The 26,452-nt window shown below is 30.5% G+C and overlaps 1 protein-coding gene across 1 annotated transcript in view; it reads left to right on the top strand.

The window, feature by feature from the left end:
- Positions 1 to 26,426, top strand: part of LOC131928094 (collagen alpha-1(I) chain) — a 64,179-nt gene extending 37,753 nt beyond the window's left edge. Inside the window, exons 10-61 of the mRNA XM_059284015.1 lie at positions 1,019 to 1,072; positions 1,252 to 1,305; positions 1,810 to 1,863; positions 2,227 to 2,280; positions 2,632 to 2,685; positions 3,868 to 3,912; positions 4,041 to 4,094; positions 4,369 to 4,413; positions 4,567 to 4,620; positions 5,055 to 5,153; positions 5,587 to 5,631; positions 5,956 to 6,054; positions 6,371 to 6,478; positions 6,666 to 6,719; positions 7,080 to 7,133; positions 7,434 to 7,487; positions 8,268 to 8,312; positions 8,816 to 8,968; positions 9,093 to 9,146; positions 9,751 to 9,804; positions 10,064 to 10,117; positions 10,533 to 10,586; positions 10,865 to 10,954; positions 11,397 to 11,450; positions 11,988 to 12,041; positions 12,271 to 12,324; positions 12,767 to 12,820; positions 13,178 to 13,231; positions 13,355 to 13,408; positions 13,796 to 13,849; positions 14,323 to 14,376; positions 14,757 to 14,864; positions 15,749 to 15,802; positions 16,528 to 16,635; positions 17,336 to 17,443; positions 18,112 to 18,165; positions 18,714 to 18,767; positions 19,050 to 19,103; positions 19,424 to 19,531; positions 19,760 to 19,813; positions 20,113 to 20,166; positions 20,414 to 20,467; positions 20,938 to 21,045; positions 21,217 to 21,270; positions 21,471 to 21,506; positions 21,681 to 21,716; positions 22,302 to 22,517; positions 22,965 to 23,121; positions 23,538 to 23,650; positions 23,969 to 24,037; positions 24,383 to 24,595; positions 25,259 to 26,426. Coding sequence (XP_059139998.1) covers positions 1,019 to 1,072; positions 1,252 to 1,305; positions 1,810 to 1,863; positions 2,227 to 2,280; positions 2,632 to 2,685; positions 3,868 to 3,912; positions 4,041 to 4,094; positions 4,369 to 4,413; positions 4,567 to 4,620; positions 5,055 to 5,153; positions 5,587 to 5,631; positions 5,956 to 6,054; positions 6,371 to 6,478; positions 6,666 to 6,719; positions 7,080 to 7,133; positions 7,434 to 7,487; positions 8,268 to 8,312; positions 8,816 to 8,968; positions 9,093 to 9,146; positions 9,751 to 9,804; positions 10,064 to 10,117; positions 10,533 to 10,586; positions 10,865 to 10,954; positions 11,397 to 11,450; positions 11,988 to 12,041; positions 12,271 to 12,324; positions 12,767 to 12,820; positions 13,178 to 13,231; positions 13,355 to 13,408; positions 13,796 to 13,849; positions 14,323 to 14,376; positions 14,757 to 14,864; positions 15,749 to 15,802; positions 16,528 to 16,635; positions 17,336 to 17,443; positions 18,112 to 18,165; positions 18,714 to 18,767; positions 19,050 to 19,103; positions 19,424 to 19,531; positions 19,760 to 19,813; positions 20,113 to 20,166; positions 20,414 to 20,467; positions 20,938 to 21,045; positions 21,217 to 21,270; positions 21,471 to 21,506; positions 21,681 to 21,716; positions 22,302 to 22,517; positions 22,965 to 23,121; positions 23,538 to 23,650; positions 23,969 to 24,037; positions 24,383 to 24,595; positions 25,259 to 25,402 — 3,873 coding nt within the window. The 3' untranslated portion in view covers positions 25,403 to 26,426. The remainder of the gene's footprint in view (positions 1 to 1,018; positions 1,073 to 1,251; positions 1,306 to 1,809; positions 1,864 to 2,226; positions 2,281 to 2,631; positions 2,686 to 3,867; positions 3,913 to 4,040; positions 4,095 to 4,368; positions 4,414 to 4,566; positions 4,621 to 5,054; positions 5,154 to 5,586; positions 5,632 to 5,955; positions 6,055 to 6,370; positions 6,479 to 6,665; positions 6,720 to 7,079; positions 7,134 to 7,433; positions 7,488 to 8,267; positions 8,313 to 8,815; positions 8,969 to 9,092; positions 9,147 to 9,750; positions 9,805 to 10,063; positions 10,118 to 10,532; positions 10,587 to 10,864; positions 10,955 to 11,396; positions 11,451 to 11,987; positions 12,042 to 12,270; positions 12,325 to 12,766; positions 12,821 to 13,177; positions 13,232 to 13,354; positions 13,409 to 13,795; positions 13,850 to 14,322; positions 14,377 to 14,756; positions 14,865 to 15,748; positions 15,803 to 16,527; positions 16,636 to 17,335; positions 17,444 to 18,111; positions 18,166 to 18,713; positions 18,768 to 19,049; positions 19,104 to 19,423; positions 19,532 to 19,759; positions 19,814 to 20,112; positions 20,167 to 20,413; positions 20,468 to 20,937; positions 21,046 to 21,216; positions 21,271 to 21,470; positions 21,507 to 21,680; positions 21,717 to 22,301; positions 22,518 to 22,964; positions 23,122 to 23,537; positions 23,651 to 23,968; positions 24,038 to 24,382; positions 24,596 to 25,258) is intronic.
- The last annotated feature ends 26 nt before the right edge of the window (positions 26,427 to 26,452 follow it).

Below are 26,452 nucleotides of genomic sequence, written 5' to 3'. Positions count from 1 at the left end.
TTTTGTGTCAAATTGTTAAACCCATCCAGTCTGTACCCATTGTCTGGTCTGTATCAGAGTGTTGAACCATTTTTCTGTGTGAAATTGTTAGATGGTTCAGTCTATAATCATTGACTGTCTTGTATCTGTTAAATTGTGACATAGTGTAAAACCATTGTCTGGTCTGTATCAAAGTGTTAAACTATTGTCTGGTCTATATCAAAGTGTTAAACCATAGTTTAAATCATAGTTTAAAACTGATCTACTCTATAACAATTGTCTGTCTTATATCATAGTGTTAAACTAATCAAGTCTATAGCCATTTTCTAGTATGGTTGGCCTTGAGTTAAGCTGACCTACTCTATAATTATATTTGATGTTTATTACAGTGTTAGGCTGACCTACTCTATAACTATATTTGATGTTTATTACAGTGTTAGGCTGACCTACTATAACTAAATCTACAATTGATAAGTGTCATAATGTTAAGTTGACATACTCTATAACTATGTTCAATGTGTATTAGTGTTAGGCTGACCTACTCTATAACTAGATCTACAATTGTTAAGTGTCATAAATAGTCATAATGTTAAGTCGACCTAGTCTGTAGCCATCATGTATGGTTTGTGTCATCTTCTACTCTACATTCTAACCATTATGTTTTTTGTACCAGTAACCTTTTTAAAGACCCTAATCAATTTGTCACTTACTTGGGCTAGTCTCTCCAACTATCACCAGGTTATCAAATCTTATTGTTGTCTTATTCATTGTCTCATTTCCAGGTCTTCTCAGACGTCCTCTTTTCCTTTATTTCTGATTTTTAATTCCGATTCAGTGTTATGTTAATTACAATAAATTCAAAAATCAATTTAAACATATGCACTTAAACATATACCACTTAAGTAAAATAAAAAAAAAGCTTTATTTTATTGGATTCAAATAAAGCAAAAAATAAAAATGTATGTAGCCTATGCGTTATTTTGGCTAGACCTATAGATTTATATAAATTATGTCTAATGGGATTTTCTTTTCTACACAGGGACCCCCTGGACCTGTTGGTGAAAAGGGAGACATTGGAAACAGTGGAGAAATGGTAGGTTTCCAGCGATTTCTTTTTTTCTATTTAGAGTGTTCATTTATGTTTCCCTGTTGTTAAAAATTAATAAAATTTAAGAAATTTTTTTTTTAAATTAATGAAATTACAATGACAAGCAGTCAATGATATTTTAAACTGCTGCATATATTTTCATTGACTTCCCTTATTTTTTTCAGGGTCCCATGGGTTCTATGGGCATGCCTGGACTCCCCGGACCATCTGGAAAACGTGTATGTTATTCCTTTCTTTCATCTTTGAAATTATTAATTCATGTTTCTAAGATTGATGCATATTTTATTTGTCTGAAATTGTATTATATTTCATAATTTATTTCTAATGAAATTTAAATTAGTATTAAAATAAAATAAAAACTGGTCAGGCATGAGTTCACATGACAAGTGTCGAGTTCAGAACCCAGCTAGATGAAACTCATTAGCTTGGTGAGAACAGCAAACCCATCTGGGAGAGAAAATTCCAAAATCAAACAACTGCAACTTGCAAATTTTTCTTGGCTGCACAAAGAGTATGGAAGCAAAACCAGCAAGAAAAGCAGGCTAAGGTTGATGGGCCATACCCAACATAACATGCTGACACGTATTGCTTAATTGTGCCTGAGCTAAATCCCCTACAATATATTACAATTAAGAATAAAGAAGAAAAAAAGCAAGCAGAAAGGTTTGTATAACACAATATAATTAGGTGAATAAATAATGATGTATTTTTTGCATCTCCAGGGACGAACAGGCAAAGATGGAGAACGAGGAATTATGGGACCTCCTGGTGAAAGGGTATTACTAATTAAATAAATAACTGTCTTAATGATGCTAAGTTTGGCTGTTTGAAATGTTTAAACATAAAAGTAACAAATGTTAAATCAACATTATAAAAATTATTTGTGTATTTCTGCATCCAATGCTGAACATTGGACTCTAGGGCTAGTATAATGGTTAGTTCTGTGAGAGATAGGATAGATTTAGCAATGACATTATCCAGTAATCTTGGTTACTATTTCACAATCTACCACCCCTTTTTAAGATTTATCCATTATTTTGGCATTTTTTACCACTGTTATGAAGAATACACCATACCACCTACCTTAGGATCACATTATAAGGCAGATTTTAATTAAACTTGTTTAAATTTCAAATTAGGGTCTGCCTGGCTTTGCTGGAATCCCTGGTATGATTGGTGAAAAAGGTCAAAGGGTAAGTCATTTTTAATATCAGGTTTAAAATATTCTAAACAAAACAGTCTATTTTAAAATAAAACTATCAGGGAATGGTGATTTTTGTATAATTAAGTTATAAAAATAAGAAAACAAGCATTCTACTATCTATATAAAATTATTAAATCAGTAAATTTTTTAAACAACATATGCTCATACAAAAAGCATTCTATTTTCTCTTCAAAACTATAAAAATTTAATCTACTTTAATAAAATTGACATGATATATTCATATTAAATAAAACATTATTTTCTCCACAAAATTATTCAAATCTAAGACACTTTTTACAAAAAATAAGACATAGGCTCATACAACTTTCTCTTCTCCCAGGGAGATGCTGGCCCACCTGGAGAACCTGGTGCTGTTGGACAAGATGGTGAACAAGTAATTGATTTTTTTTTTAATTTTTAAATCTCTAAAGATGTTTGAAATAAAAGGGAGCAAGACATTATCCCCCCTGGACAATTAACTTCTGGTTAATTACCCTCTGGTCAATTACCCCCTGGTCAATTACCCTGTGATCCAATACCCTCTGGTCAATTACCACCTGGTCAACTAGGCCCTGGTCAATTACCCTCTGCCCATTACCCTCTGCCCATTACCCTCTTTACATTACCCCCTGGATATTGCCACTCATCCAAAGTTTGGAGTAGGACATTATCCCTCTGGTCAATTACCACCCTGGTTAATTACCCTCTGCCCATTACCCACTGGTCAACTACCCCCTGGTCAACTACCCCCTGGTCAATTACCCTCTGCCCATTACCCTCTGGTCAATTACCATCTGGTCAATTACCCTCTGTGTATTAACCCCTGGATATTGCCACTCATCCAAAGTTTAGAGTAGGACTTTTATCCCCCTGGTCAATTACCCCCTGGTCAATTACCCTCTGGTCAATTACCCTCTGGTCAATTACCCCCTGGTCAATTACCCCCTGGTCAATTACCCCCTGGTCAAATACCCTCTGGTCAATTACCCTCTGGTCAATTACCCCCTGTTCAATTACCCCCTGGTCAATTAACCTGTGGTCCAATACCCTCTGGTCAATTATCCTCTGGTCAATTACAGCCTGGTATATTACCCTCTGCCCATTACCCTCTTTACATTACCCCCTGGATATTGCCACTCATCCAAAGTTTGGATTAGGACATTATTTGACCCTTATCATAACAGTAAGGTGATGTTAATGTTAGGGTTAGCAAATGTTTTTTGATGGAATAAACTTATTCTTTACTTTTCCTAGTTTTCCTGCTTGGCATTCTATTTAATGTTCAGGCAACTTATAAAGAACTATTTTTTTTATAAGTCTGTAAGGTTAGAATGCTGGGTTTCTCCCTTCCCAGATAACATCTATGACGGGGGGGGGGGAATACCTGGGGGGGGGGGGGGAAATAGAGATTGGGTACGTAATCAGTGGATGAGGGGTAATTGACAAAGGGCAGGGTGAAGTCCAAGATCTGGAATAAAAAAATACTTAGTGAAATATTATTGCCTAAGATAACTAGACATAAATGAGCATTTTTTCAAACAGATTTTAATTCTAACGTGAATTATTTTTTGCTCAGGGAGATCCAGGAGAAATTGGGCCAGTTGGTGCACCTGGAGAAATGGTAAGACTTTTTATACTGTAGATATTCTGTGCTAAATATGCCTTTTATAAGGTTTGAACTCTTTAAAAACATTTTTTAAAATAATAAAATGGTAATTAATTTTAATATGTATTTAATGACATTTTTAGGGACCTCGTGGATTTATTGGACCTAGAGGAAGACCTGGACCTATTGGTGCCCCTGTAAGTAACAGGTTTAAGCCCATCTGAAACAATTTTCTCAATAGTTTAGTTTACCACACACAGTACAAAGTATATATTGGAAAAAAATATTTTAAAAGAATTTCATTTTTTTTTATAGGAATTTCAAATTAAATTTTTAGTGTTTATGCTGACGTAATTTAATTGTAATATACATGCCATTTATTTTTCAATTTTAAGATAGTATCAATTTTTATTTAAGATGTAATAAAATGATGCAGATCAAATGTGTATGCCTGTTTCAAATTTTCTCCAGGGTCTACCAGGAGGTGAAGGTCCAGCCGGTCCTAAAGGAGATGTGGTAAGCACAGTTTCATATTTTGAAAATTCAATACATTTGTTGAACTGACTATACGGAAATCTAAAATATTTATGATTTTTTAAATATGACGCTATAGAGAATATTATATAATGCTCATTAGTAATTATTAATTATATGGTTTATGTTTACTAGGGAGCTATGGGGTCACCTGGTGCACCTGGTCAGACAGGCCCACCTGGACAAGTGGTAAGTTACTCGTGTGTTTATTGACAATAATTTGAGTATGAACTGGTAGGCGTAATATTAGTAATATTAATGTATTTAGAAAAAACACAAATTTAAAAAAAAATTAAGTTCAGATTTATTTTGTAAATTAAGTTGGCATGTTGAAAATTATTTTGATAATAGTGTATACAATATTGCATTAGATTAAAAAATATTTTAAAATGAATTTCATATTTTTTTCAAATAAATATTGCATGCAAAAAATTGTTTTTAATTATGTTTACTAGATCTATATTACACAATAAAAAAAACTTTTAAAAATATATTTCAAATTTTCTTTCAAATATTGTTGGCATTTACTTTATTTATTTTGATAATAATATAAACAATACAAATGCTTAATGTGAGCACAAAAAACAATGGTTTATTTAATTTTGAATTAATTTACTTAATAGGGTCCACCTGGCCCTTCAGGACCTCTAGGACCTGCAGGAATCCCTGGTGCTACTGGAAAACCTGGCCTGCCTGGTATTCCTGGACCCATGGGACCAACTGTAAGTATCACCAGCTGTGCTGTAAACCTCTTAATTATAGCTCTCCAAAATATTTTATATTAATTTCAGGTTATTAACCAATTACCAAGTTTAATTATTTAAAGAATTGTTCTAATATTAGTTTAAATAGCAAAGTATATTTTTTGTTTGTAGTTCTTTAATTTAAAGTGTAAGTAAACATTATTGTGCAAAAATTAGATTAATTTAAAATATAGAAAAATAATATTTCTCTAGATGTTATATAGGCCTATTATAAAGCCTAATTTTATTGATACAAAAATTAACTTTACAAAAAACACTCATGTGATTTACTTTATTGTACTAGAATATATAAAACAAACCCCCTCACTAACTATCAAACTATAAATTTAATATTTAAGTATCAGTATTCAAAAAGTCTTTTAAATTGATTTCTACAATTCTGTGACCACAGGGTATTCAAGGCTCTCCAGGAACAGCTGGAGCTAAAGGTGACGTGGTCAGTATTGAAATTTTTCTTTTCACCTTAGTTATAACTCACTTCTTTTTAAATTGTAGACTATTAATTTTGGTTTTTGAAACAAACAGTTGTAACACAATTCTTTTTATATTGTAGACTATTTATTTTTAATTTTTGAAACTTAAATAGTTGTAACACAATTCTTTTAAAAATATAGACTATTTTTTATTATTTTTTGTTTCACAAATGGAATATTAAGGAAATAACATATTTTTGTTTTGTAGGGTCCAGTATACATTATTTAATTGTGGATTTAGACTCATAAATGAACAATGTAGAAAATGACACATTTTTGTAATGCAGGGTCCCCCTGGTCAGCAAGGTACTGTTGGCTATCCAGGACCTCGTGGTGTCAAAGGTGACAATGGTGCACGAGGTCCATCTGGAGATAAAGGAGACAAGGTGTGCACATTTTTTCATTTATATTTTACTGTTTTCTATGTATATCACATACTAGTATTTTTTAAAATTTAATTTGTTTTTTGCTTTTACATTTTTAATACATGAAAGTATATTTTTAATACTTATTTCAACAAATACCAAACAAAAGACAGTATTTTTATCTATTTGGTTTTTGTTTGGCTTGATATTTTCATAAAGTATTTTAATTTAATTAAGACAATAATTAAAAAGAATAATTTCAGTAAAATATATTTTTCTAAAAGAACAATCGCAATGACTGATGTATTGTTTTAAATATTCATGTTAAATCTTGCAGGGAATCACTGGAAATGATGGGATGCCTGGTGATATTGGAGAAAAAGGAGAGAAAGGTCTGAGAGGTCTGAATGGATTGCCAGGACCTGAAGGCATTGAAGGACCAAAGGTAATTTTACTTATTTTTTATATATTATAAAAATAATCTTGGAGAATTTCTATCTTATCATTCTAACTGATGTAAATATTTAGTAACCATGTTAGATGTAATTAAAAATGTGTTACTCCTATTAATTACTTAAGCCATTTAATTATTCCAGCACCATAATTGTAAGGAGATTTTTTTTTAATTTTAGGGTGAATATGGTCCACCAGGTGAGGCCGGCTCAGCAGGACCTGCAGGTGAAAAGGTATCAGCTCTTCAAATCTGTTCACTTATATGTTCTATAAAAAACTTTAACATTTCAGTAATACATTAACATATAAGACCTTCAGATTTGTATACTACTAAAACTGTTGCGTAAATGAATGAATACATTTACATTCAAAGATTATGAATATAATTTTTAAAATTAGTTCTTTACATTCAAATTACAAGACCCTGAAATTATAAAATTTGGAAGGTTTAATGTCTTGAATATTGGTTTTTGAAAATAAAATTAACACATTTGATGTAAAATATTTTATATTCTGAATAACTATCAGAAATGTATCAACAGAATTATTACTTAAATTATTTTGGATAACTCTAATATGTGTCTTGTTTTTAGGGGCGTGTGGGTGTACCTGGGTTCCCTGGGTATCCTGGAGCACCAGGACCAAAGGTAAGCTACCCATAATTGTATCTAAGTCAATGTTTAATGAGATAAATATTCTAAATGAGACTAGTTATAGTTTTATTTTAGCCTAAACAATAATAGTTATTGATAGATGGGTGAATACTTTGGTTTACTTATGATACAAATTTTAAAGTGTATTTTAAATGTAAATTATACTGAAAGCTATATATATATCAATGACAAAGATCTTAAGAAACATTTTTTATAATTTGCCATGAGCATGTTTTATTAGATTTTTCTAATGATGTTTATAGCAATTCACATACATATTTTATTTAAATTTAGGGAGATCAAGGGCGCTTAGGAAGGCGAGGACGAAGAGGCTTAAGAGGAAAACCAGTAAGTTAATCCATGTAAAATTATAACTGTGTTTTAAAATATACCTGTGGGGCTCATTTTAGAAAAAGTAAATGTATTAGCTGTATTGACACCATTAATGTGGGTCCTGAATTTAGAATATAATCAGTGTTACTAGCCTTAAAATTACAAACAAAAAAAAATTGAAATTTATTTTTATTAAAAATAAAAATGTGCAATATTTAGTCTTTTTCAAATCAGTTTTAGTATATACACTCATTAGCTTACTACTAACTTCTATTATGTTAACCAAATTTCTAAAAATTTTTTTTTTTTTTTTATAAGTAGGCCTATAAATACATACATGAAAATCAAAGCTTTAAAACAACTTGCTTCTTGTTATAATGACTGTGGCTTAGTCTTTAAAACAAAAAAAAATATAAATTTACAATTATGACTGTTATTTATCATACACATACACATTATAAACTCTATTAAAAGATGATGTAAGTTTTCAAGAATATAACATTTAATTTTTATGTTGGCCATATAGTTTTATGAAAACTCTAAATCATATGATTTATTTATAGTTTATTGAGTTATTTATACACCACTCTGTTCATGTATTTTAAATCTATTGCTATTATAATTTATTTGGGGATAGTAGTACTCATTCAGGATTCACAATATAATATATAAACGCCAATTCTTTTTATAAATCTGTCAGATGTATGTACTCTCTTCATTAAACAGTTACTTTTCCCTGTAGTTAAATGTAAGAGTTAAATAAAATATACATTTAAATTGCTTCTGTATTTCTAGGGATTGATTGGTCCAGCTGGTGAACAAGGAGAAGCTGGTGTCAGGGTAAGTTTTTTTTAATATTTCTATATCTACGTTACTATTAATAAATTATTAACTGAAATACAATGTTATCTTTCTTACTGTTATAAGCTGTTACTGCTGTATATTGTAGAACACTTTTAATTTTTTAAATCAAAACACATGGCTGTTTTTAACAACCATTTTAAATGTAGTTATTCATGGTATGCTAAATAAAATTCAATTTTATAACTGGCTTTATATTTTGTTCTATTAGGGTCATACTAAATATAATTCAATCTTATAACTGGTTTTATATTTTGTTCTATTAGGGTCATACTAAATAAAAATTCAATCTTATAACTGGTTTTATATTTTGTTCTATTAGGGTCATACTAAATAAAATTCAATTGTATATGTTCTATACGTTTTATATTTTGGCCATACTAAATAAAATTCAATTTTATAACTGGTGTTATATTTTGTCCTATTAGGATCATATTAAAAAAAATTCAATGTTATAATTTGTTTTATATTTTGTTTAATAGGGTCAGCGAGGTGAGAGGGGAAAACAAGGAATCCCAGGGCCACCAGGAAGTAAAGGTGATCCCGGCACACAAGGACCCCCAGGATTTGCTGGAGAGCAGGGTATCCAAGGACCCCCAGGCCCACCAGGAATAATGGGCCCCCCTGGACCTAATGTAATTATGATGAGATTTTTTTTTTAAGATTGTTCTGTTATAGCAGATCAAATGTTTAAAAATAGCTTTTCTAATGTAAAGTATTTTTAAAATTTATGTAGCTTTTTTTTTACCTTACTTGCAGGGTGTACCTGGCAATGATGGACAACCTGGCCCATCTGGTGATCGTGGTGAACCTGTGAGTTATTTAAAAACTTTAACTTTTGTTAAAACTACAAGATGTAGGAACTTTGAAACTATAAAACAGGTTCCCAGACTCGGTATTTGAGATGGTATTTCAAAACTGATTTATTTGACCTACTTGGAAAGTTAAAAAAAAAATAAAGCTGATTTTCAAAACAGTTGTTAACATTTTATTTTCAATACTTTTCTTTCAAATATTTTATGAAGTCAAAAAAAAATACGAATTGCCAATGGGAAACAGATATAAAGTTTTTAACTGGATGACTGCTATATAGTAGTTGCTAACAAACAATACAAAGTCTATGTACAAACTTTTATAAATAAAGTCATTAGAGATCAAGAAAGGACATTTCTATGAAAATCATTAATTCAATAAATAAATATGAAGTTATATGCCCCTTTTTTGTGGTAATTAGTCCTTCATAATTGGATAGAAATAATACCTAGAAATCCTAAGTAGGTCCTGCTCAAATATTTTGTAATTACTGCACATTCAAACAATTTTAATTTGTAGCCTATTGACTCTAATAATTTTTTAGCATTTAATAATTCACCATGTGTTAAACTTGTCCTTCAAAATGTTTTTTTTTTACTTTTAGGGTATACCTGGTAGCCCTGGACAGCCAGGTCCTGTAGGAGTTATGGGACCTTCTGTAAGTATATGATTCTTATTTCCCTTTGCCACTAATATTATGATTTGTCTGTAAATTACATAAAATAAATTAAGCTACTCTAATGACAATAATATTTCAACACTAGAACCGTTGTTAAATTAAAGTTATAAAATTAGCAGGTTTTAAGTTAAAAAACTATAATAAATAGGTTTATTTTTCACTTGTGCATGCAATACATAAGCCCTAATTTGTAATAATTAAGGGAAATAATATTTCAATACATGTAATTTAATTCCAGGGCCCCCCTGGAGAAAGTGGTGCTTCTGGAGATAGAGGTGCACCAGGCAATCCTGTAAGTATGAAAACAATCATTTTTATATCATTTATATATTTATATTTATTTATATTGCTTCCTTTTCTTATTAATACACATTAAATTAAAATAGAAAATGCATTTTAAACTTGATTATTACTAGTGAGTGGATTGTTTTCTAATGAAATGCGCATCCACCCTAGCTAGCCAAAGATATTATTGTTAAAAGCAAGATTTAAGAAAATAAATAAAAACATGATAGGAATTAAATCAAATTATGAATAGCAAAGTAATAAACACAACAATATATTTTAGAAAGATCTATTTTCGGACGTATGGCCTTTTTAAGAGATTGTTTTAATGTAGTGTTGTACTGTTCTTCATTGCTGTAGACTAAATTTTACTAAACGACATTGGAATATTTTTTCATTGTATAAATTTTGTCATTTTTTAGGGCCCACCAGGTGATACTGGAGTACCAGGTGCTACAGGAAAAACTGGTCCACCTGTAAGTTAACTTTATTTATATTTTATTTCTGTTTTGTTGTGTATGGTGTTTTGTTTCTATTTTTTATATGCATTTAAAATCTGTTTAGTTTTAAGGAAATTTTTAAAATATTTCATGATAATATTTTTTTTTATAAATGCATTTTATTTTTGTGAAATAGTACTTTTCCACTATTATGTTTGAACATTTTGTTTTAATTGTGTCAAGTAGTTTTATCTTCTCCACCCAGAAGGTACCTGACAATATGTTTAACATTTTGTTTTGTTTTTATTGCGTAGGGACCTGCTGGACCCGCAGGTGGCATTGGGGCCCCAGGACCTCTTGGACCAGTTGGTAGCCCAGGTGACAGAGGCTACCCTGGACCCCCTGTAAGTAAAATATGGGTTCTATCCATTGAAACTTGATAAGAAGTTCAAATTTTATTTCCTACAAATATTTATCAAAATAATTTTAAAATGTCTTTAAAATTGAAACCCTCACTTATTTCTTTAGTTCCCAAGGATTGATTTTCAAAAAGGATTTTTTATCATCTTTAGACAATGTTCTTAAACAATCAATTTTAAACTACTATATTAATTAGCTGGCTTCACTGCCTTTACCCTAAGTTTCATAACCTGTTGGTGCTTTACATAAAGGAATTCTTAAAACATGAATTGGAAACACTTCACTATAAATCATGCATTTTTAACACAAACACCTCATAAACCAAGTTTTTTTAATGCTTTGTAATGAAAACAATTCATTTACCTAACGTCATCGTAGTTTTGATTAATGGAGTTGTGTACATCAAATTATTTTTAAATCTCTAAGGGTAAAGATGGTGTACCTGGCATTCAAGGACCTGAAGGTAGTGTTGGAGCCCCTGTAAGTAATCTCTCAATCTTATTAATTGTTTCATTTTTTTTAAAATTGTATCTTATTATATGATTTGTATGTTCAAATGTAGAAGTAAAAGTAGGTGTAACATTATATAAATCTGAATATAGCCTGTAAGGTAAATCGAAGATAATTAGTGACTTTGAACATCCAGAGCTCAAATTTTAGTTTTCAGTAGTTCATTATTAATAGTCCTTCCATTTGATTTGCATGTGTTAATGACTGATGCATTGAATTGCCTTTCATTTTGAAATAGTCAAGCAGATTAGCTATTATTTCAGATAACTTGATTTTATCATATATAGGGCCTACTCATGTAGAAATGTTTGTTAAATATTATTAATTTTACCAATTTTATCAGTTAGATTTGTTTGTTAACATAACATTATTTAAAAATGAATGCTAAATGAGTAAACTATTATTTCTTTATTTAAAAATTTAAATAAATGTTAAATAAGGATACCATAATACATCATTATAGATGTTTGTTAAATGATGTTATCATTGGTTTGTTTGTTTTTTTAGGGAGAAAAAGGATCACAAGGACCAACAGGTGCTTCTGGACCAAGTGGAGCTTCTGTAATTTTTTTTTTAATTCATGAAACTTTGCTAAACTTTAATTTAGAAGAGGCTTACATTTAATCTCTAATGCTAGTCACTCATTTCTCTCTCATTTCCTCTCCAAGTCAATATTTTAATACTCAACACCTGCACCTCATTTTATTGAAACTTAGAAAATTATTTTATCCTGATATTTTTCAATTGATTCACCATATTAGAAAATATTTCCAATTATTTTATTCTGCAGGGCCCACCAGGATTACCTGGAGAAATGGGCAAAAGAGGAGAGAAAGGAAATCAAGTAAGTATGGATTGGAAATACAAATTTAAACTATTATTTGTCTTAAATATTGCAGTATAATAAAAAATATTCCAGATGGAAATTAATTAAAGGATTAATATTAAAATTAGTAGAAATTAATTTGGAACATGAGTATTAGACTTACCAAAGAAAAGCAAATAAACTAGGACATGTTAAATTTTATTTTACTTGTTTATTTTAAATTTTAAAAAATAATTTTTATTTTACTAGCAGTATATCTGACTAGTAGTGGTTTTTAATTTTCCGTAAATTGTGTTTTATCTAACCTGAAGCTGAGTATTCTGAATCATGAAGCTAAAACGATATACCTAAAGAAATGTGTCTGATATATAAAAGAAGATTATTGATATACCAACTACACATAATACTTAGTAAACTCTTATAACAGCAAAAATATGTTTATGAATTTAATTAATTTCAGGGACCTGAAGGACCTCAGGGTCAGCCAGGACCAATGGGAGGACCTGGACCAAGGGTAAGCCTTAGACATATTCCACCCTCATATCTTTGTTGTTTACAAATATGTATAACTCATGTGTTCACCCCAAAATAATACTCTCTAAACTACATAGAATATCTAGATTATATTGTGTAAAAAAAAAAAAAATTTCATTAGTGTAGAAACAATAAAAATTAATAAATATATAATTCTAATCTAGATTATATAATGGAAAAATAAATGAATTTTAAAATTTTCATCAGTGTAGAAAGCAATACAAATTAATAAATATTTAAATAACATTATCAGTAAGTTATCATTGATTATTTACTATTCACCTGTTTAGAATTAATGCTAATGAGCCTTACAAATCATGACCGCTAACTTTTTCAGGGTTACCGTGGACCTTCTGGACCTGTGGGGCCACCAGGCATGAACGGAGACAAGGTATCTGTTTTAGTTCTTACAACTTAAGGTTATAACACAAATAACACCACCCTAAGGTTTATGTACCATAGGGTGTTTATTGTACACCAAACAGAATGTAATTCTTTGTCTTGTTTTTTTTAGGGAGACCAAGGACCTCCAGGTGAAAGGGGAGAAAGAGGACAAGATGGAGCTGATGTATGTGGTGTTTTTATTTACATAGTTTTTATAATCATGTACATGTAGTTGACATGTATATATATATATATATATATATATATATATATATATATATATATATATATATATATATATATATATATATATAAATAGATATAGATATATATATATAGATATAGATATATAGATTTATATACACTTATTTAAAAAAAGAACAAATTTTATTCAACTTAAGTGTTTTTATTAATATTTTATTCATTTTAATTATTGATCTGTTATTCGTTTATCAGATAGTAGATATATTTTCATAAAAAATTCTTCTGTTTTTTTGCCGGAAAGAATGTTTTCAAATATAGTCAATATACCTGCATTGTAATAATTGATTGTAATTAACTTGTAATTTAGGGACCACCAGGACCACAGGGTCCAGTAGGAATTCAAGGACCGCAGGGCCCACCAGTAAGTTTAATTCTTTTTATATAGTCCAGTGTTTTTCCCTCTGTTTTTATTTAATCATGAATAGAATTTATTTAATAATTTATATTAAGTTACTGTTCTTCGTATGAGTTACTGTTCCTGGAATGAGTTACTGTTCCTGGAATGAGTTACTGTTCCTGGAATGAATTACTGTTCCTGGAATGAGTTCCTGTTCCTGGTATGAGTTACTATTCTTGGTTTGAGTTTCTTTTCCTACTATGAGTTATTGTTCCTGGTATGAGTTACTATCCCTTGTATGAATTACTGATCTTAATTAAAGTCTTTGCTTCTTGTTGCATTTACTGGTCCTGTTATATACATAATTTACCAAATTACTATTCCTGATAAACATTTGCTAGTTGGTATAAGTTCCACAAGTAACTGGCTATAACATACTTCACAGATTAAATTTGGTCGGTAAAGTGTTTATTCATGTTTGATTTTATTTTCCTCAGGGACCTGGTGGTGACCCTGGCCCTAGAGGTGAACAAGGTATACCTGGAATGAAGGTAAATTTTCATCATTAAATGTCATAAATGTCAATTCTGAAAGCTTATCAGCATTTTCTTTTGTTAGTATCGTAAAGCAGAGGCATAGTGACCCTTCCCGGAGCCCTGGGACAAACTTTCAATTTGGCGCCCCCATCAGGAGCAAATTTTCAATTTGCACTCCCCCCCCCCCCCCCTCAAACTTTCAATTTACACCCCCCCTCAAAATTTCGATTTGCACCCCCCTCAAACTATTTATAATTTGTTTTTCCAACCCATTTTGGCACCCCTAAGGTCGGCGCCCGGGGACATATGTACCCATGTCCCCCCCTCACTACCCCTCTGTCATAAAGGCACATTGTTTTATAAGCTTTTAAAAGGTTTCTTGTTTTATTGTATAGGGCTCTGAAGGCCCCCGTGGATTATTGGGACCTATGGGCTTGCCGGGATTACAGGGAATTCCAGGGCCATCAGGTGATAAAGGAACTGCAGGAGAACCAGGAAAACAGGTACTCAAATAACTGGGGTAAAGTCTTAAAACACTACTAAATTATTGGTTTTTTTTTTGTTTTTTTTTCTTTTATATGACATGATAGAAATATTTAAAGAAATGTATTTAAAAAATTGGATCTATTTTTTCCACCAGAAATAATGATTTAATTAATTCGTTCCTGCTAAAAATATGAGGGGCTGCAATGACCTATCTCTTGGGATTAAATTATGGGTTTTTAGCCAGTTATTCTTGATGGAGTTTAGCCATGGTGTCACACAACAGATGAACAGAACTTGCTGGTATTTATACACATGTGTCTTACAAGAATACTTGGATATTTTTGCTGAACATCATAACATATGGAGAACTATGGCAGCAACAAAACAAAAATGAATTATCTGCTGAAATCCTGCCAAAAAAGGGCTATGGTTAGACTACACACAAAAAAAAAAAACAACCTGTGAACAGAACATCAAGTCAGGCTGTCAGATGGAATACATGGACAAAATCATAAGAGGGCAGAAAAACCTGGAAATGTGAATAGGAGGATGAGACAAGACAGAATTGTTACCACTGGAAGGAGATGTAGAGTTTAAATCAAAATTGTTGCCTGGGAACATTTTGTCAGCATGCAATACTTCAGCTGGATAACAGGCTAACCTAAACTAAACCTACCAATTCCAAACAAATTAAATGATTTAAATCTTAAAATTTAACAACGCAACTATTTTCCTTCATAAACTTTTTAAAATAGCAAAAATGGTTATTTGCTTTAAAAAACTTTTTCTAGCAAAATACTATTTTAGTTAAACAGGAAGTCAGATATTGTGTAATAATATAATGATTTCACATATATTATATATTGTAACAGCTGACTTTAAAATAATTTCTTTACTACAGGGACCACCAGGAGCACCAGGACCTATGGGCAGCCCTGGCATTCCAGGAAGTTCTGTAAGTGCAAGGATATGTGTAGAATATGTTGTTATTGTATTATTTTAATTGAAACCTACAGATTGTGTGTGTAAATTTATCTGTAATGTTCATTACTTTACTGTCGTTTTTTAATTATAAAGATTACAAAATTTATTGGTCTAACTATTTAAATTTTATTCGTATATTGCTCAATAGGTTATTTTAATTTTATTTAGTTTTTTTCTTTCTTTCTATTTTGTATTTGTTATTTGTTATTTATCTTCATTTCTTTTAAAATTTGTGATCCAATATTTGTTTTTTTGTTCCATTTCAAGTTTGCGTTTTCCTATTCTTATATAACAACAAATATTTATTTGTAAAATTTAAAATTTTCATTGTGATCACTTACTTAGCTTACAATTTTAATTCAAGTTTGTATTACTCTATTTATACATCAACATTTATTTCTAAAATTTAAATTTTCATTGTGATCCAATATTTAGCTTTTTATTCCATTTCAAGTTTGTGTTTTTCTATTCTTATAAAACAACCAATATTTATTTGTAAAATTAAAATTTTTCATTGTGATCACTTACTTAGCTTACAATTCTATTTCAAGTTTATATTATTCTATTCATATATCAACATTTAAGTTATTTCCACTGTGATCACATATTTAGCTTTTTATTCCGTTTCAAGTTTGTGTAATTCAATTCTTAAATAAACATCAAAAGTTTATTTGTAAAATTTAAATTCTTCCTTAGGGATCTCCCGGTGAGCCAGGAAACCTAGGTGCTGATGGTGCACTAGGTCCTAAGGGAGATTACGGCCCACCCGGCCCACCAGGAACACCAGGAACTGATGGCCCTCCAGTGAGTCAAGTTTAAAATAAATATTTCAATTATTCTGAAGAAGAACTATGGTTAAAATGCTACGTATTTTTAGTTTTCCCCCACAATATGAATTAGTTCTAACATTAATATAATTTTTAATATCTATAATAAAATAAAATTTTAAAATAAAAATGTCAATAGTTCTGAAGAAGACCTGTAAATGAAACACTACCTATTTGTAGTTGTCCTTACAATATAAGATTTTTTTACCACAGCTATAAAGTTCTTGAATATGCGTACATTAAGTAAAGTTAAAAATAAATATGTTGATTGCTCTTAAGAAGACCTGTGGCTGAAACACTTCTTATTTTAAGTCGTTTTCAAAGTTTCATCATCATCATTTCCCGTTCGTGCCCAAGACACTTTGGGGGAGGTGAAGTAGAGTTCATCTGCTTTAGAGACCTCGGCACATGAAGTGATAGCGTCGTCAGCACTATGTCCAGCTGTCTTTGTTTGCATAATGTGGGTTAGGTACCCATCAGAGTTGGAACTCAGGGACGTTCCACTTATTTGAACCTGGATTCAAACTCGAGACTCTTGGGTTAGCAATCTAGCTCTCTACCACTAGACCATGCCATCCCTTTTCACAGTTATTCATTACAACAGTTTAGCAGTTTTTAAAATATTTTTAGTCTTATAACCATTTCAACATTAAAAGTGTGGAATGCGATACTTTCAGGGTGGACCAGGTGTACAGGGACCCAAAGGTGATGAAGGACGACCTGGACTTGCAGGTGATCCTGGCCCTAGGGGAGAGAGGGGAGAGGACGGAGAAAAGGGAGAAATGGTAATTTATTATAGATGTTATATCACTTTTATCATTAGTAAATTACATTTTTAGTAAATTTGTAAAATTTGTATGAAAGACTATATTTATTACCAAAATATGCCTATAAACTTGGTTGAGGTATTTATAAAAGTTGACAATTTTAAGATTAAATCGTTCTCAGTCTTCTGTTGTTAAGCTTTATTTAATACTAGCTGTCCCAGCCAGGCCCTGCACTGGCCTCCGTGAAAACCCCATCTGTAAAGGACCATAACTTGTGTGTTTATTAAGCAGCATATAACTGACATTGCCCCGGTTTAGGAAATATATTACTTTACAAATTACGTTATGTCTTGATAGTTATCCTTACGTCCCTTATATTATGCATATCATGGTTACGTCCCTTGTATCTTCCATGATGTTTACATTGAGTTAGTTAAGGAAAGGTAGAGTCAGAGAAAGGATGTGTCGTCTGAGCTCTCTGTAAATAAGTTACTAAGATTAACTCCAATAACTGTGTCTATTTAAGTAATGTAACAATAATATGCTAAGTGTTTTAGTTGGAAATAAGTTTTCAAAATATTTATAGTATAAATCTATTAATCTAGGACTAAGGTAAGTTGATGTAATTAAATAAAATGTTTAAATTGTTTCATATTTTTTTCTTAAATTCTTAAAAACTTTCACAGGGCATAATGGGACCTCCTGGACCAGCTGGAGAGACTGGAGAGAGTGGTCAAAAGGTCAGCCATGGTTAAAGAAATCTATGAGAGTTTGTGGGTTGATGGGAAATGTATCTCTATAAATACAAACAGACTAGGGGTCTTACAACACTTCTGCACGAAAATTCAGAACCCCTAAACTGATGTTACATTCATCCTAATTCATCCTACATCACCTACAACCTAGAATTTCAACCTTTTTTTAAACAGATATTTTTTTCTGAAATTTTATGTTAGAATTTTATAATTTACAAAAATACATTTTTAAAATAAAAAAAAAAACCAGCTAAAAATTTATTTATGAAACTTACTTTTTAAATTGCTGAAGTGTGATATCACACTTGCTTAGTTTAACAAATTAAATTAATATGAGTCCTATTTTAATAATTTATTAACATTGACATTAAAGACTTTTTCATACTATCTATGTTATTATGGCAAAATATATCATGTAAGATTGTTTAATATAGTCATTGAGTTAAATTTTTTCTGTACTGCCAATACTTTTCCAAAAATAATGTATACCTACATTTTTTAAAAAATCTGAACTTTGTTTACTGTGTAACTAGGGAGATGATGGACCACCTGGCAAAGATGGAGAACCTGGTGTACCTGGCGCTGAGGTGAGTCCACCAATTTATCTGGCTACTCATTTATTTATTTTTAACTTTTGCCCATCTGCAGATTTAATATCTCTTTAAATGATATTTTTGCAATGTTAATTAAACTTTCACATTTTATTTTTTTCTTAACTTTCACATGTGTTTTAAAGTAGGCTATAAATAAATCAGATAAAAATATTACTATAATAGTCATTTATTTTAGTAATGAAGAAAAATGACAATAATTAAATCATTGATACAAGTATGTGTCATGAAGTAAGATTAATTAATGTGTAATTACAGGGACCAGTTGGGCCACCAGGTGAGCCAGGCTTGCCAGGTACCACAGGACAACAGGTAATTGTTAACCTGCATGTGCAAACTTTGTTGTATTGTACAGAGACCTAATGTGTTACATAATATTTTCTGAAGGCCTACATTTAATGCTGTTATATATACATGTAAAGAAATTCAAGCTATTCATGTTCAAAATATTTTGGTTATGTGTTAGCTAGTATGTAGATTTTCTAAGTCCTATTTCTTAAGTTCAGCTTGTGTCAGTGGCATAGGTTAAACATTGGCCAATTGTTTACCCTGCATTTTTTTCTGACCCATTAGACCCATGTTCCAAATAGGGAACTTTACTAAACTTAACATATATTCTAAATAATTGACAGGGTGAAATGGGCCCACCTGGTTTACCAGGCTCCAGTGGGTCACCAGGTAACAAAGGTGAGAGAGGTCTTACAGGCAACAGAGGAGAGAGAGGACAACCCGGAGCACCAGTAAGTGTTGTCTCCCCTGAAAATGTATTTTTGTTTTCTTCTATTTTATGCAGGCCGGAATCAGTATAATTTTGATCGGAGTAAAAAATTAAAATAACAACACTATTTCACAAACTGTATTGAAAAAAGCCCATACTACAAAAATGCTTAATGATACCTTTTTATGTATTCATTTTTTTTTGTAATCTGCATAACTTGTTCTATTAAATATTTACCAATTAATTTTAGGGTGTACCTGGCCAACAAGGGCCACAGGGACCTCCAGGCCAGCCAGGACCAGTGGTAATATATTTATTGATATTACCTGTATACAATATTTTATAGTGATATATATATGTATGTATATATATATATATATATATATATGTATATATATATATATATATATATGTATGTATGTGTATATATATATATATATATATATATATATATATATATATATATATATATATATATATATATATATATATATATATATATATATATATATATATATATATAATTTTGTTTTATATATTTTTATATTACTAAATTAGATTCATCCATTTGATGTTACTAAATATAATTTAATGTATTGACAGGGTGAGACTGGAGTACCAGGTCCATCAGGAACACCAGGCAACCAGGGCCCTACAGTAATTAATTTATTACCTTAATTAATCAGATATATAATCAACATGATGCTTTTTATATCTGATCTGGGTTTATACCTCAGGTTTTGCGTCTCTGACAATGAGTGTGGTGTTAGATAGATATTCTAAACAATGGACTTTTTAACTAATGAGTGACACTTATTAAATCAATAACATCTTAATGGTGTAAATGTTATAGTTGTTTTTAGAAGAAAATGTTATAATACTGTAATGTATGTAAATATTTTAGGGACCTCAAGGACCATTGGGCAATAAAGGCAGCCAAGGAATTAAGGGTGTTAAGGTTAGTTAATAATTTTTTTTGTTTTTATTTTGATTTGGTTATTTTTATAATAAGCCTACAGCCTACATTTTGAAAGCAGATTGTGATATGACTTAACAAAGGAGCATTGGTTTTGCAAAGTAGCCAATTATAAATAAATTATTAATGTATATTTTCTTGTTAGAACATTTCTCTATTCTACCAATTTTTAAAATATTAATTGAATTTAGTACGAAATGTAAGAAAAATTGATATAGTCGTGAATTATATTGAGCAATTTTAAACAATAGAGAAGTTTTAAATCTCAAGCAATACCTAATTTAAAATATCCATAGAATCATCACTGATGATATTAAAAACTACTTTTATCAAATTTTCAATTTTTTTGTTTTGAAACTAAATTGGTTGGAGAGTAGGCTGATAAGTTTATTACACACTGCCAAAGCCTTCACATTTTTCTAAACAAGTGCACATTTTGAAAAATATTTTAGGGCAATAGAGGAGATCAAGGTCCTATTGGTCAAATAGGTGAACCAGGTCCTAAAGGAGAACCAGGTCCTAGAGGACCAGAGGGACTTAAAGGAGATATTGGTCCCATTGTGAGTTGTTTTTTGTTGTTGTTTTTTTGTTTTTTTTTTTGAGAAAAGAAAAGGTAATACTGAGTCTAAGAATAATAACAGATTATTTTTAAAAAGGTATGGTGCTACTTAACACTTTAAATTTGTACAAGATTTTTTACTGTGACTTACTTGTCTTATTTCTTATTTTAGGGAAACAATGGCCCACCAGGCCCACCAGGTGCGGATGGACCACCAGGACCAATGGTAATTAAGGATTAACTAAATTAAAAAAAAAACTACATTTCTAACCTTATAAATATATGTATAAATTTAAGAGGCATGTTTATATGTACATTTATTGTTAAGGATTTTGTCATTAACAGAAAGATATATATTTTTTAATACTATATTTCTATACAAAACAACAACAAGCGTTACTTTATTCAATATTTATATTTCCACAGGGACCTGAAGGTCCACAAGGGCCTAAAGGTGAAAGTGTAAGTAAATTTTATATATAAAAATAGATTATTTCAATATATATGTTATTTTTATTTTATTAGGAAATTTTATTATAATGTTAATGAAAGTAAATTTTACCATTTAGTACCAAATTAAATATTTCTTTTGTTATTTGAAGAAAACTAAAATTTTACATTTTTTATGTATTTTAGGGTACCACAGGACCAAAGGGAGAAATGGGACCTGTTGTAAGTACAGAATTTCTAAAATCTCCTGCTCATTCTGAAAGTAACATTTTTTAATGATACAAATGTTACCAGATGACTTTCACTTTTACAACTTTCATTCAAAGTGGCCAAGTTCCACAGCAGCAGTCTTTAGCACTGTGTTGTGTTTTAAATACATTTGATTTACAAACCAAATGTTTTGAGTTTACTTGACCAAAATTCTCTATGAAAAACTTCCATCCAGTTAATTGTTTTTTAACTTCAAACTCAGTTATAAGTCTTTACCGATAATATTTCATCTGCAATGTGTGTTCACCACTTTTTCAATTACAAACAAAATCTGTGCTTGTTTCAATAAAATAAAAAAAAAAATAAAAAAGCGATGCAAGAACTCTAATCCTGTTAACTTGTTTTTTAATTTCAAAACTTAAATTCAATAAAAATTTCTTACCTAAACAAATTTAATTTTAAAAAAAATAGCTCAAATACCCGCCAATAGGGTTTAGTGCTTCAAGTTAAAAATACAGTAGTACTAATTCACCATTAGACACTATGCAAAAAATGGAATAAAAGCAATGTACTTTTATTTCAAATTAATTCCTCCAGGGTCAGTCAGGCCCACCAGGACCACCCGGAGAGTTCTTGACCAATCTGGCCAGCAGTTTTGGCAGGCCACAAGGGGACGAGGCTGAATCTGAGAGGAGAAAGAGAAAGCGCAGGAAGAGGAGAAAGAGGTCAGCTGAGCCAACTGACATTGATGACGACCTTGACAGTGTGAGAGCCAAACTGATTTCCAAGCAGGAGACTGGGGCTGCAATCCAGGTCATTTTTTATCCTCATCAGTTTGTAAAAAGAAAATGTAATTTGTTTCTAAGAGGTAGATCAGACACTCTTGTTTAAACAGGTTCCCAGAAAAATGCACAATCTGAAAACTATGCAAACTAAAATATTTGCAAATACAAACTAATTATCCTTAAACACTTAAATTCATTCATGTATAATGGTAAAATGTTTTATAAGGCTACAATGTACATGTGGTTATTCTTTGTGATATGTCTATAAATACTCAATTTCCAAAAACGAAAATGCCAGTTTACCATTGTGCATTTTTCCTTTCACCATTTAAACATTGAATTAAAAATATTTATTGGCCTATATTTTTTATCTGGTTTTATTTTTATCTCTTGACTTATTTAAAAATATTAAATTATTATAAAATTATTTATTATTTATTTATTAAATTAATTTTATTTTATTTTTATCAAACAGGTTGGAGAAGTTATTCAAGAGGTATCTCGCGTCATGCTCAACCACATTGATATCCTGAAGAAAGATATTGAAAGCTTCAAGTACCCAGAAGGCAAGAGAGAGAACCCTGCTCTATCATGCAGAGAAATCAAACTGGGACATCCTTTATTCAAAACCGGTCAGTAGACCAACCTATATAAATAGTTTTAAGCAAGTGAAAATGGTCAGTAGGCTTGGCTATATTGATGGTTTCTGTTTTATTGTGTGATCTAGCTTTGGATGAGTTAGTCTGTGATTTTTTTATGTAGGTCTAAATTAATTTGATACAGCTAATTGATATTGTATTATTGTATCTGCTAAGTATTATAAAAACATGAATCTATTAATTTTATGTGTTAAGTAGTTTGAAAAAGCTGGCTGGTGTTAAATTTATAAAACTGTTGTTCTATGTGAAGTAATTTTATATTGCTACTTTATATCTAGATCTGTTAATTAATTTAAAAGTGCTTGTCCAAGGCTGTATGTTTAAGCGGGTAGAAAACTTTCATATCTATTATACATTAAAAAAATTACCTGGCCATGTTTCTCTGCCAGGTTGGTACTGGGTTGATCCCAACTTGGGCTCCATTGATGACGCCATTCAGGTCTGGTGTAACATGACAGATGTACCTGAGACCTGTGTTTACCCAACCCAGAAGACAAAATCTGTGAGAATTATTTTACTTTTCTGATCGACATAGCATAATTCATATTGTCATTTACATTTAGAAACGCTCGAACTTCAGATAAAGTAAGCTTTAAGAATCAATCCTTATCATTTACTTTTTATTAACTTTTAAGAATCTTTTTATATATGCAGATTGTAATTTATCTAAATTTTTAAAACTACATTTGTTAAAATCTTAGAAAATAATGGAAAAACTTTTTGATTTAGCAGTATGTAACCTACATTTAAATTTGCATTGTCAGAAACACAGTTTTTTTTTTTTTTATATTTTCAAATCAATATATTTTTAAATCTCTAGGTGGCAGAGCGATTTTATGACAAGACCAAGAAGGCTCAGTTCTTTAAAGACATGACAGGCGGCTTCCCTGTAAGTTCTGCAGTAACATTTGCCAGATTTTTTTAATATTTTCAGACAAATGTCATAACAGTAGTAGTATAATATAAATCAAAGTGTTTTAACATTTAAAACTTAATATCAAGATGTGTTTTGGTTAAAAATTTTGTTTAAAAACTGCATTCTGATAAAACACAATAAACATAAAAATACATATCCAGATTAATAACATTTAACATTAATACTAGGTCATTCATTGAAAATTTCACATATATAAAATAAATGAAAATAGTTCAACAATTCAAAGATAATAAAATAATGAACTCTTTAAATTTTAAAACCAAATTTACTATTTCGACTTCTGTTTATTTTCCTTAGATACGCTATGTTTCAAGTATTCAAATGAATCTTCTACGTCTGCTGTCTGAGAGAGCCACCCAAAGGTTCACGTACTACTGTTCAGGATCAGCTGCGTGGTTCAACTCTAAAACTGGAGACTTAAGCAGTGCCATCTCTCTACTTGGTGATAATGATTATGAATTTAACACAGCAAAATTCGATGCCAAGCAAATCATAGATGATGGCTGCAAGGTATTGTTTTGTTGTTTTTGGTTACATGAAAATTTGGATTCGCTATATTTGTTTTGAACATCACTAAATAGAATCACAGCAGTGTTATATTTTGAAAAATAGTTAAAACTATAAAATGTAAAATACACTTTAATGTTTTATTAACTTTTTAACAAGATATATGTTTATATTCATATAAAGCAAAGGAAAACAAAATAAATTTTAATAACTATAACTTGAGATTTTTAACAGCACAGAGTTGGGAAACAGCTTCGGTTTTTCTAAAATAAATTATAACATTTTTTTTTTCCATTATTACAGCAACTGTATATTATTCTTTATGTTTCATTATAAAGTACCGTTTCAAAACTTATAATCCATTGGGCAGATGAAGTAGAATTCACCTGTTTCAGTGGCCTTGGCCTGAGAAGGGATAGTGTAATCAGTACTATACCCAGCATTCTAATTTTAGTCAGGTACCCATCATAGATGGGTGGGCTGAGGGACATCCTACTGACTCTAGCCCAGGATCCAAACTTGATACTTTTGGGTTAGCTATCAAATGCCCTATCATTCGGCCACCCCATTTTCATTATTCAACGTTTATTAAATTCTTGTTTTTTTTCTTCCTTATTTATGTTCATCGATGATTTTTTTAAAAATGTTTTTTTTTTTTCAATTTAGCAATTGGGTGAAAACAGCTTCACAGTTTTTGAAATTTCGACCAAGAAGCTGGACAGGCTGCCCATAGTAAGTTTCCAGCCAACCGACTATGGTGAACCCCAGCAGAAGTTTGGCTTCGAGGCAGGTCCAGTTTGCTTTCACTAGTGAAAGCTGGGAAGAGCTTTAAAAAGTTCATTGTGCTATCATGCCAAGAAAATCATTTTTTGTTTCAGTGCCTTGGACATTTTCAATTTCAAAAAAAAATATTTTTTTAAAATCATACATCACTCACATTTTTTTTTTAAATTTTCAAATTTTTGAATCAAACCTTTTAAAAATTTTCTCTCTCAAAATAAGCTGTTGTTGTTGCTTTCTTTTGAGAACATTTTCTGTACTAACATAAATTATGTTAATGCATTGTACACAGGAGATGATTGTCATGTTAACACGAAGCTCTTTCACAAAGAGCTTTTTTTTTTTCCTGGCATCTATATTTTTTTATACTTTATTTGAAGAGTCATGTGATACAGATAATCCGTCCAGACAAATTATACATGCTTGTTGTTTTTAGAGTTATCTCCATTTTGAAAATATTCATGGTAAACCTGAAAAAGTTCATCTTAAAAAAAATACTGGATTTGTAATGCAATTTTGGAACATGAAGACTTTGGTTTGTTAAAAATTGAGATTTTAGAATAGGGAAATCTCTAAAACCAATCAATCATAAATAAAATGTCACCATGTATCAGTTACATCTTTTCTAGGCTCAAAGATTTTTTTTTTTTATTTACAGTAAAAAATATTTGCAAATGTGTTTTATGTTCTATCTAGTTGTTTCCCTTCATGCTAATTAGTACTTCTATTAGCACTGTTTCTTTTTTTTTGTTCTTTCAAGCATCTTTTTATATCCAAGTGTTCACCTGCTTATAAGCAGGTTGTGTATGCGAGATATCTAAGGATGAATTTTAAATTTTTTTTTTGTTGATCTGTAGAACAGAAATGTTAGATTTCTAGTAGTTAGGGAAAAAGTGATGATTTTTTAAGTAAATAATGTCTGCTTTAGTTGTAGAAACTTAAAATGTGGAGTGAATGTTAGTCCAAACAGCTCTCATTTGTTTAGTTGTATAAGTGTTGATCTCACACTGCCCTTGTAACTCATCTATAATCAATAAAAATTAGGAAACTTTGAGCTGCTTTTCTGCTGGTTTGTTTATT

The sequence above is a fragment of the Physella acuta genome, unplaced genomic scaffold, assembly GCF_028476545.2.
Source record: "Physella acuta isolate Inbredline_101_S28 unplaced genomic scaffold, ASM2847654v3 ptg000090l, whole genome shotgun sequence".
Taxonomy (NCBI): Eukaryota; Metazoa; Mollusca; class Gastropoda; family Physidae; genus Physella; species Physella acuta.
Note: the sequence above shows the minus strand (reverse complement) of the source record. Positions and strands in the feature narration are given on the sequence as shown.